The 12,637-nt window shown below is 41.5% G+C and overlaps 1 protein-coding gene across 1 annotated transcript; it reads right to left on the bottom strand.

The window, feature by feature from the left end:
- Positions 1-6,343: 6,343 nt before the first annotated feature.
- On the bottom strand, positions 6,344-11,119 carry LOC139444118 (uncharacterized). Its single transcript, XM_071225020.1, has 2 exons — positions 11,087-11,119; positions 6,344-7,188 (listed from the first exon to the last, which is right to left on the bottom strand). Exon 2 carries the CDS (start codon positions 7,166-7,168, stop codon positions 6,728-6,730), a length of 441 nt encoding a protein of 146 aa, XP_071081121.1. The 5' UTR covers positions 7,169-7,188; positions 11,087-11,119; the 3' UTR covers positions 6,344-6,727.
- Between the last annotated feature and the right edge of the window lie 1,518 nt (positions 11,120-12,637).

Genomic DNA, 12,637 nt, shown 5'->3' on the forward strand with positions numbered 1-12,637 from the left:
TTGTTCGAGATGATTCTGAGCCATGAGTTCACTAAATGTGGATTCGATAAACTGGTAAACCTGACACAACCACACGTCATTAAACCAAATCAACCATAACATGTATTAAGTCGGAGACATCATTCGAATCTGTTGATTTAGGAAGTAGAATCAACTCGCCAATTCGGGGTTGGTTAATTTTAATTCTTGAATCAACAGGTTATCATGAATACTCCATTACCTAATCACGGCTGTTGTTCCTGCTTCGCGTTGCCTGCGTTTTGACGCCCAGCTTTCGTAGCATTGGAGATACAACCATAAATTGCAATGATATTATCGAGATTATTATCACATGAACAATATTTTTCTTATTCGCCTTTTCTCCCCTCTGTTGCTAACATAGACACCATGGGATCATTGGAAATCTCTTCCCAAGTCATTTCTAAATGTATAAGACTGTATTACTTATCTTTACGAGGAATGGCGCAATGGCAAGGAATGCGAATCTTAAGGACTCAAATGTTTTATCTCTGGAAAGTCTTTTCTAAATATATAAAACTGTATTATTTATGCAACACTGAGAGGACAACTCTCGGGCCGCCGCTATGACACACACAAAATTCTTTCTTGTCACAACATAGGGTCGCCAATGATAGATGTAAACCATCACCGGTGGATAAAGGCGATGCTAGAATGTGGCGTCATCAGTCCTTTGATCCTGATCCTGAATTGTTCTAGTTCTATTGACTATGGATGAAATGCGGGTTCCAGTCCAAATAACAATGTGTACCTAATCGCTTCCTTGCGTTCTTTTAAGTTCCCTCAAAGTTTCCCTACCACGATTGAACTCTGCCGCCAACCTGTATGGTGTCATAGGAATGGGGCATCCTTACCTAATGTGGTATCTCATATCTTTATGGATGGCTTTTGATGTTATGCCCTTTTAAGCAAACACCGGATCATTTCATGTTCCTTAATTTACCAAAGTTCACAGTCCCGTGCATATTTTACTGACTTGTCACAGCGTAACACTTTGCTCAACTGACTCAAGTGTTTGTGGATATACTTCTATGACATCATGTAATGCCAACAATGGCACCGTTATGCAATTCCTTCTATATGAGGCTCAGAACTTTTCAATCAAACCTCATACTGTCACTACCCCGTAAACAAAACGTCTCATTGGTAATGTCTTTTTCCATATTTTTTGGTCAGGTCGTTTTCGAGTGATGCATATTGATGACTTTTATGGTGTTATTTATATTTTGAGTGAAGAATATGAGTGTTATAGCTGCATGTTGTTAGATATTGGATAACATTATTAAGAATTGAAGTACACGGGTACGCATTTCAATGTTACAAAATGCTAAAGCTATTAGATGATGAAGGGAAAACGAATTGGATCTCTGGTGTAAGAAGCGTGACAAAAGATACCGGTAATGAAAACATATTCATAAATACATTTAAACAAAGACTATTAGATATATTTCACCAACAAATTTATTCTTCCCATTTTCTCAAGCATTATGCTTATATCAAATCATAGTTACAACCAGAAAAATATATCTCTATTGAGCGCTCTTTGTAAATTTATAATATCTCGCCATAATTTCCATATCAATAAATGTCGTAGAACCAAGAATGTTGACTGTAGAATGTTGATTGTATTGTATATGTACTAACTGTACCAGCCAGGAGATTGAAGAAAGTTTTATTGTTTTTATTCCCCGCCACGGGAAAGTGGAAGGGAGGTATAGGAATTGGCACTGTCCGTCCGTCCTTCCGTACATCACGTTTCATTTCTAGAGAAGAACTCAAAAATCATGAGATATCTTAACCAAACTCTGCCCCTTTAATAGGGCTAGTAGTGGTGAAATGGTGCCTTCGGATAGTTTGGGATTTTTGAAAGATTTACTTTTTGATTTCATTTTACATGTCAAGGACAACGGTAGTGCTCGTTTCCGGAGTAGATCTTGAAAACCGCTCAGTATTTCTTCACCAAACTTGACACATAGATAGGTCTGGTCGTAAACTGGTGCCTTTTGATAGTTTGGGATTTTAAAAAAATTATTTTTCGAGTTTCCAGACTACTGAAAATGGCGGTAGTGCTCGTTTCCGGAGAGCTTATGCCTTGCACACATCCGAGCTGTCATTGGCTGGGGATATGAGTATTTCATGATTACTTTATTTGTGAAAATATAAAACTTTGAGATGAAAGTTTCTATCTAATGTAAATATTACAAAGACAATAAATTAATGATAAAAAAAATAATTAAAAAAATTAAGATGTTATCTAATTGTTAGCAATGTGTTTAAAACATGGTGAATATATATTATGCTTTGTTCAAGATCACGTTGATGTTGATTACTTGTTAAAATTACACTTCACTATGGGCTATGTGGCCTTACACACTGAATAAACTGTCTGTCTGTCATCTAGTTATGTCCTTGTGATATGTATGGTAGTATTCTACAATTTTCAAGTAATTTCAATGGTTGTCAACAATGTTTCAAGTAATGCGATTTTGTATTATCATTTCTTTTGAATAATACGTATTTGTGTCAACTAAATGTGTGTGCGTGTGAGAGAGAGAGACAGAGAGAGAGAGAGACACAGAGAGAGACACAGAGAGAGAGAGCGCTAAGAATATATATTCACTTTCATAAGTGTTGTACCTAACATTTTGCGTCTATCGGCCTTCGTATCACCATTAGCATCTGCCATTATGGGTTGGCACCAGCAAGGTCTGTTTCATGCAGTCATACAACTGAATCTGCCTCTATACAGTCCTCAACCCCCAGATTCTCCATGCATTAGCCGAACAGTCCTCTAATTAGACAGTCTTGTGGACATAGACGTGGCCATGGCCGTAACATAGCTATTGTTTAAGATGAAAGGACTATGTTAAAATTTCGGCCAAAGTATACAGGTTGATATTTGTTTTCGGACGTCAAATTACCGGGGATTTTCTTTTATCATCGTCTTTCAGTGTCGTTCAGATATTTTTATTGCATGTAAAGGAACGCCTTGCTTGTTAAATACTCAAGACCTTCCACCACGTGTAGAAAACATAGAGCTCAAGAAGAGCACACTGTACAGCGTCTACTCCATGCGTGTCATCTAGCTTCTGTGGAGACTCCTTTTGACACTGAGTTTTGGATGTATCAAAACAAAGTGAGATAGATGGCATTCGCCACAAAACGAACAGATTAGTTTGAAAATTAGAGATCCTCGAAATATAACGCCAAAGATAAAAACCAATATGTCTTTAAGTGTGAATGAAGATAACACAAGCAGAATGGGAGGATATGGGCGTAGCTTTATTACAAAGTTGCTGCGGAAGTCACGTCAGGTTCAGTGCTGAACACCGACCTTACAGGATGGGCAGTTCAATACTACAAGAGCTACAAATGCTATTTCTTGCATCCGAGGGTTGTGCACATCGTGATGCAATAAAACATACACATGACCAAATGGGCCGGGAAATACAAACTAGCGCACACACACACACACACACACACACACACACACACACACACACACACACACACACTGACTAGCCTCCGTGGATACACCCACAACGTGAGATTCAGTACTCATGGTCAGTCCTGCACACAACAGAAATTACTTACATTGTACCCTCCGTGGTTACACGTGAGGGGTCCGTTATGTACGAAGCTTGTAGCTACTTTTCCTCCATGGATAATGGCACACGCCGTGCGGTCCAAATAGTCATGTATTGTTTGTCTCACACATTGGATAGTCCTGACATGACCTCCGCCACTGGATACGCTCTATGGCAAGTTCATCCCATCCACTAAATGCACACAAATCAATTCTGGAACACTAATATGCCAGGCCTGAAAACAAACCTCTCTAATACCGCTTGCAATGAGTATATCATTTCCTCTGTCTGAAAGATGAACACCGTCATCTCTGAAAAGACCTTGGGCTGACTCATTGATTTCTGAATGTTCAAACCTTTTTAATTGGCGAACCTGTTGAATCTCTTTTCCGACGTTCTTCATTTGAACCTAAATTGATAAGTATATAAAAGCTGCAACTTAAGTAACACGATATTGGAATATATAATTCCTGCTAAAACAATTATTTCAGATACAATTTCTTCCAACTATTGCATCATAATTCTTTGAAGTTGTATCATTGGGTGCTTTTTAACTGAATCACCGGAAGATTGGGAGGAAACGTGTGTTCAGACAATTGGCACTTCGAGAAAATACGACGAAGGTCTGGCCGCTTGAAGGGATCTTGATCCACCATCCACCAGTTGGCGTTCCCCGCGACTTTCTCTTCCGTCCCTTTCCTCGCCCTGACATCGGTAGCTGAGTTCCCGCGCTGAAGAAACTGAAGAAGTACTGTTGCGATTCGGTTATGTCTGCTTGCCAGTTGATGTGAAAAGGCGGAGGGTCACAGCCGACAGCCTAACCTGGCCATGTGAGCCTAAAGGGGTACAGCGATTGGTTGAATACTTAGTTAAATGAGATGGGATATGTGGTCAAGGGGAGGTAACTCAGTATTTAAGTGGTAGAGCTCCTATCCTCCCACTTTATCACATTTGTTTCAGACATTTTTTACACAAATTAGATAATAAGGATTTCACGTCAGACATACATGTACATTTATTTTTCAGCAATTCAGCAGTTGAAATAACTGACGTATAAATTCGTTTCAACAACATGTGATCATTTAAATTTTATTTATGAGTGCCATGTCTGAAAAGAATGAGGAAGTAAGTTAGGTTTTATGTCGCCCTTTCCAGAAACGAATAAAACGAGGTCAACCTTGTATGACACACGTGTGACGTACAGAGTATCTAATCACCTGTCTCTTCACCCCGTGAGTAATTATTATAGAAAGTGATACCTTCCAGGAGATATCCCTATAATGAAATTGGTTAACGATCGATGCTTTACAGACCACAGTGATGTCATCGGTTACCATGACGTCACAATCAAATGACGTCCCTATTCATTTATCCCTGCCACTGAACCAAGCTAGCTGTACTTTTTACGCCCAAATACCGATTATTACTGTTTACAAACTACAAACGTTGGAAGATTTATTTTGGATAATAAAAAGAATCCAATTCCTTTTGGCTTCAACAATGGCGGGGGTATCGGTCATGGCCATGCCTATGTCCACAAGACTGTCTAATTAGAGGAATGTTAGGCTAATGCATGGAGAATCTGGGGGTTAAGGACTGTATAGAGGCAGATTCAGTTGTACGACTGCATGAAACAGACCTTGCTGGTGCCAACCCAAATCGATGGAAAATATTACCAAAGCGTGTGTACTTCAGAAAGTACTTCAAAATGTCCAGAGTTGTCTCCTAATGCTAATCAGAAGTAGATCACAAGTAGTCGAAACAATGATAACAACATCATAATAGTGGGTGATAAATATTTCCAACCGCATCAGCTGATGCTGTTATTGTGTGTGCTGTCTGGCCATGATAGTGTCTTGGTCTTAGGAAGGACTTTATCTTTTAAGATAAATGTAATTCTCCAATGCGATACATATGCGACTCTGAACCTCCTAAAACGACTGAGGCCGATTATGAATAAATGTTATTATCCATATGAAACCTCATTCTGTCTATACTATTGGTGTAAATTCAAGACATTACTGCAACCTAAACCATGATGAAGAGTATAACTGATTATAGATGCTATTGTTAAGTGCCGAGTCAATACTATGATCACTAACCATTTGTCTGGGGACCTGTGAAGATCTGGGTTAGAATAGGTCTTCAGCAACCCATGCCCGTTTTGGCAACACAGCGGTAGCTTTCTTGTATAGCCATCAATGTCAACTCTAGATATCAACTTTCAATATGTCCAAAACCTCAGTCTCCATCTGGAATCCTCATCCAGCTGTATCGCACGTGAACCTCCTTGATATTTTGTTTTGAAAAAGCATCATCCTTTCTGTATTATCTAATTATCCGATAACAGAGGTAGCTGAATTCTTATGTAAACTTCGGGCCAAAAGAAAGTATACACTTAAAAATTGGATTTGATCAAAAGATTACAAACGTTAACAAAACGTTAATAGGCTGAAAACAGTCGCCGAAATACTGCACACTTAAAGTCCAATACAACTGCGATACCCGTATCAAATAAATCGCCATTGAATAACTATGTTTTGTTTGTTTCATTGATAGCCACCATGAATGTATATTTCCTTTTGCCCGGCAGTATTCGGTCAGTTAGAATTGACCAATGCTAACTCGATGTTTCGAGCTCAATTCATTTGACACAATACTGAATGAGAAAAGAGACATTTGCTTTGTCTCCACCATCACATGTTGTTATTGATCGTTTTTGATCGTGTACTGTATAATGTAGGAAGTACATTCTGAAAAAAATAATTTGCAAACAAAAATGTTCTTCATAACGCTATTGGGGTCACATATTCGTACCCACCGTGTCCAAAACCAACACGTGTTCCCATTGGCCCGTCCCGTTTCGTTTTCAGACGATAGAACATGTCACACAAACACAGCCAGCCATAGAAAGTCCGGGGTAACATATTCCTTCCTACCATGTCCAAACCAACACGTGTTCCCATTGGCCCGTCCCGTTTCGTTTTCAGACGATTTGAACATGTCACACAAACACAGCCAGCCATAGAAAGTCCGGGGTAACATATTCCTTCCCACCATGTCCAAACCAACACGTGTTCCCATTGGCCCGTCCCGTTTCGTTTTCAGACGATTTGAACATGTCACACAAACACAGCCAGCCATAGAAAGTCCGGGGTAACATATTCCTTCCCACCATGTCCAAACCAACACGTGTTCCCATTGGCCCGTCCCGGAATCAGACCGAAGTCTGAGTTGGCGACAGCGGCGTAGTGGACGGCAGCATCATACCCCTGCCTCCCCAGCACGACGGCTCTCCTGGGTGGCCCGACTCCACGGTTCCGAACAGGCACGATCCGACCCTCCGGCGCCGACAGCCAAGAGAAGTCACTGGTCCTATGTTCCCGACCATTGAGCGAGAACCAGCAGTGTCCCGATCTGTTGGCCTTCCCCCCGACTGCTCCATGTTGAGTGTGGGCCACCACTGTCCACATTTTACCCCCTCCGTCATTTTGACAACCGAAGCAGACGCCATCTAACGGTGGGCGTCCGGTCACGTTGGGCGTGTAAGTGTAACCGCTCATGCCTCGGTGACTTCCTAATTCTGAAAGAGAGTGAGTGAGTTGGGTTTTATGTCAGTTTGAACAGTATTTCAGTTAAATCTGTGCGTCAGTTTAATGTCAGATGAGACAGGTCACAGGCGTCAACACAGGCGTTAACAACGTCGTCTTAGGGGCCGGAAAGGTATGATTGTGGGTTCGAATCCTGGTTCGCCCCGATTACGTTTCAAGGTTTGTCAGCTCCATACCCGTGCTCTTGGGTTTCTACAACTCGAATCACTTCGGGCTTCCCACCAACATCAAGTTAGTGAGTATGTTTTTTACGCCGCTTTTAGCAATATTCAAGCAATATCATGGTGGGGGACACCAGAAATGGGCTTCATACATTGTGCCCATGTCGGGATTCGAATCCGGGTCTTCGGCGTGACAAGCGAACGCTTTAACCACTTTAACCACTAGGCTAACCGACCGCCCCTCCCACATCAAGCTGACACGTCGTGATATAACTAGAATACTGTTCAAATCGGCGTTTATCCCAAATCACTCCCTTGCTACAAAGTGAAACCCAAGAGAACGGGTATGATAATGACAGACCAATTATCACAATCGGTGAGAATCTGGGATTCGAACCCACAACTATCGATCCTGATACCTAAGGGATGCAACTCTACACAGCGATAGTGCACAGGCCATCATTCTGAAAGTGTTGAGAACAATCATGACGACGTTAAGACACATGGGATGGATGTTTAAGATATGAATGGTTTCAGCGTATATTCAGGTACAAACCAGATTTATTTGTGAAGTGACATGGGGAGATCACAAACAGGAATGAGGCTAAATAAAATCACGTGCCATCTATAAACAGGCACTTTTTTATCTGTATGCGCATTCATACATTGATATTACTCTACTAATTCCATTCTATCGCCTCCTTGGTCTGATGGATGAGCGTGTTCCCGGAGAGCCGAAAGTCGATAGTTCGATCCCCGGCTGCGTCATACCAAAAGACGTTACAGATGGTACTTGTTGACACCCTAACTAGCGCCCGGTATTAACATTCAGTATACTGTGTCGGGGTATCCATGTTAAAATGCGGCATGGTATCTCAGTGGGCTCGCACTATAGAACGGGCATAAGTCTCAGACTAGTAATCAGTCTAGAACAATCCTTAATTTCACGAGCTAGAGGCAATCTAGACTTGAGTAAGACTCCTTTATTAATTTATAGTCGAGTAACTGGGAGACAGACTAGCAATAATCTTGCACACGACATTAAATCCCATTTCACATCACCTCATTAATTCCATTCATTATTAGTTGTACTGGTGAAGTTTGGGGTATGAGGCTGTAACATAATTACACATCCTATGATGCAATATAGTTGTTCAAATGTTCATCTGCTTGCACATGCACAAAAGAATATGATGTAATTCGTTCAATACATTTGCAAGAGTAACCTCTTTCTGTCCCTATAGGTAGTTCCTTGGAACGAATTGAGTTGTCTTACTTCAACATGTCATCCAGTTTTGATTTTGGATTAAATTTATTTAAATAATTTTATTATGAGCATCATCATTTTCCTCATTTTGCCCTTTTAGAGATGATTATGTCGAATTTCAGGGTCTGCTTTGCCCAGTTTTACTGGTAACCTGACCTTTAGATTACACACAAATAATCAAATAGATATCGTTATGATATACAGCAAAGGATATATTTTAGGTTATGTATAAGAAATAATCAAAAATTACTCAAATGTGAGACTAATTCTGCTCATCTAACCTGCATAAATGTCATTCTCAACCTTTCTTGGCATAATCAGATATCAGATTTTTGTATGGCATAGATAAATATCCTTATCGAAAATGGAGTAGAATGTGTTCTATAAGTGTCAGCTCACTACTAACCATTCATCTTCCCGAGGCAAGAGAGTTAATATCTGACTTTAAAAGTCTAGTTTCCACCCTTGCCGAACAAGGCTGGAATTCTTGGGCTCGATCGTAGCGCCACCAGTGGCTATTACGAGTTATGTCCCTTCGAAGCCTCTCCTACTGACCAATCAGATTCCACCTCTCGTATCACTTGCATTTGCTTCAAACAAAATGGAGGCGGCCAGACAAGACGATCTGATCGATAATCAAGATCTATATAGTGATAAAACGGGTCTTACATCGCGAAGTGCATTAAATCACGTGAGCACCCTAATTAAAAACATGAACAGATTTGGAAAATATCCCGCAATCGACCGAAATCTGCACGGCAGTTTACGAACCCGATTTCGATTTCGTTGCGCGATTTTGATTGGATTATACGTAGACTCGTTTGTCCAGTCAAATTGTAACGCCATAATACCAGTCTAGTTCAGCAAGGGTGGAAACTGGACTTTTATAGTCAGTTAACCCTCTTGCCTCGGGAAGATGCTAACCAGTTTGTTGTTTCAAGTTGTTGTCAGGCATTCATACCATACGACCAGCACACGGAGCAGCAGGTAAACCCGTAACTTTGGACCTGCTTCAAAATAGCATAACAAACCTGACGTGTGTGTGTCTCTTTATACGAGGCTTCATTCAAAGCAGTCTATTGCAAGCCTTTTAGGACTATTCAGAGTGAATTATTCGGGCGGTGTGTCAAGGGGCTGCTCGTGGCCTGTTGGTATCTACAAGGTAGCGGCGGGTGTATGCATGCATGGTCGCCCAGACAATCATAGTCCCGGGTCCGAATACCTTGTGACGGGGTTCTATACAGCAACTATACCTTAACACTGGAAACGTTTATCCCTTTATTTTACGAATATACATAAGGCAGACAAATGAGCTGACACCGATTACACCAACACATTCAACACATAAACAAACACACAGCGAATCTGATGAAACAAATTACACCCACACACATTAACGGACATACAGCGCATGCAAGTCTGCTGAAACAAATTACACCCACACACATTAACGGACGTACAGCGCATGCAAGTCTGCTGAAACACAATATACCAATACAATAACGGACACACAACGAATCTACTGAAACATGTTATACCAAATAACGGACACACAACGAATCTACTGAAATACATGATACTGACACATCAACGGACACACAGCGCATGTGAATCTACTGAAACACATTATACCAACACATCAACGGACATACAACAAATCTGCTGAAACACATTATACCAACACATTAACGGACATACAACGAATCTACTGAAACATATTATACCAAATAACGGACACACAACGAATCTACTGAAACACATGATACCGACACATCAACGGACACACAGCGCATGTGAATCTACTGAAACACATTATACCAACACATCAACGGACATACAACGAATCTGCTGAAACACATTATACCAACACATTAACGGACATACAACGAATCTACTGAAACATATTATACCAAATAACGGACACACAACGAATCTACTGGAACACATGATACCGACACATCAACGGACATACAACGAATCTACTGAAACATGTTATACCAACACATCAACGGAGACACAACGAATCTACTGAAACATGTTATACCAACATATCAACGGACACACAGCGCATGTGAATCTACTGAAACACATTATACCGACACATCAACGGACATACAACGAATCTACTGAAACATGTTATACCAAGACATCAACGGAGACACAGCACATGTGAATCTACTGAAACACATTATACCAACACATCAACGGACATACAACGAATCTACTGAAACATATTATACCAACACATCAACGGAGACACAACGAATCTGCTGAAACACATCATACCAACACATCAACGGACACACAACGAATCTACTGAAACATGTTATACCAACACATCAACGGACACACAGCGCATGCGTCGACATCCAAACGTCGAAATGCTACAATCGTTTTTACTAATAACAGCAAACAAACAAAACTAGAAATGAACCACAGTACCTCCCTCGTACCCTCCATGCAGTGGCGCGTTTATGGGGCCTCTGTGCGCCAGGCTGACCTCTTTACTGGTTGAATACGCCGATCGTGTGGTATCAAGTCAATACACTATAACAACGGTTGACAGTTATTGGTTATTAATGCCAGCTTTCTTTATGTGCAACATAACAACAAACACACGTCAGTCATACACTGGCTCTACCTTCACGTACATCAATAGGTGAAAGACATGCCAAGAACTAGGATACTCCTAACACGTAATAGAAGGGTCTACACGCGTCCAGGAGACGTTCTAACGACGCCTGCATTACTCAACGTCGTCAGTTATGGGTGGAAGTGTAATGGCATGGTCAGCATTTATGGGAGAGCACAACTCATTATTGGTAATGGCAATTTGAAATGCCTGCGCTACCGGAACGACATCGTTTGAGATCGTGATATACCCTTTGCGCAAATGCAGGGATGTAACGTAACACTGAAGCAGGATAATGCCCGTCACATATTGCACGTGTTGTAACAGACATTTGGAGACAACATGACATTGCTGTACTGCCATGGCCTGCTGTACTCCAGAGCACTCCCCCATAGAACATGTCTGGGATGAGATGGAAGAGGCCTATGACAGGACCAGAACCAGCCGGAAGGAAGATTACATATGTTTCAGCTACGGTTACTCAACGATTATAAGATCCATCCGTTTGTATGTGATGCCAGCTGAAACCATGATGCTGTCACGTTCGTACCTATCGTGCTCTTGGACTGTTGCCGTATAGTGCCTCTCTCCACACCGTCTCCAAACATTATTCTACCATCTGTATAGCGTAAACACAACTTCGATTCATCAGAAAACATGGTGTATCTCAAATGCCGTTGTTGATGCAACAGTCCTCAAGAGGCAACATGACATTGCTGTACTGCCATGGCCTGCTGTACTCCAGGCCACTCCCCCATAGAACATGTCTGGGATGAGATGGACGAGACCTAGGACAGGACCAGAACCAGCCGGAAGGAAGATTACATGTTTCAGCTACAGCTACACAACGATCATAAGATCCATCTGTTTGTATGTGATGCCGGCTGAAACCATGATGCTGTCACCATCGTACCCCTTTTGGACTGTTCCCGGATAGTACTTCTCTCCACACCGTCTCCAATCATTATTCTACCATCTGTATAGCGTAAAACATGGTGTATCTCAAATGCCGTTGTTGACGCAACAGTCCTCTGGCAGGATGTCTTGACCTCAGACCCGTATGTTTCAACGTGTTTCGTATCCTTCACGTCAAAAGCGGATTCCTGTGGCAGCCATGAAGTTGTCCCTCAGTTCTGGTGCAGAACTGATTCTGTTCCTCGGCGCAATGGTGCGTGAGTATCGATTCTGCCTGGGAGTACTATTTCAAGGCCTTCCTCTACCTGCCCTCATCTTAACCCCACCCGTTTGCCTATACCTTCCATCAGTCGGGATAGCACTTGTTTAGAGTTACCAAAGTGTCTGGCAACTGTTCATTTTCTGTCTGTACACTTTGGGAGGCATTTTCCTTTTTTGTATCAATG

The sequence above is a fragment of the Haliotis cracherodii genome, unplaced genomic scaffold, assembly GCF_022045235.1.
Source record: "Haliotis cracherodii isolate W230 unplaced genomic scaffold, xgHalCrac1.p SCAF_5, whole genome shotgun sequence".
NCBI classification, from domain to species: Eukaryota; Metazoa; Mollusca; class Gastropoda; order Lepetellida; family Haliotidae; genus Haliotis; species Haliotis cracherodii.

Bases quoted from the DNA above. Each gene is read 5' to 3' on its own strand.
- LOC139444118 (XM_071225020.1), bottom strand. From the start codon at position 7,168: ATGAGCGGTTACACTTACACGCCCAACGTGACCGGACGCCCACCGTTA.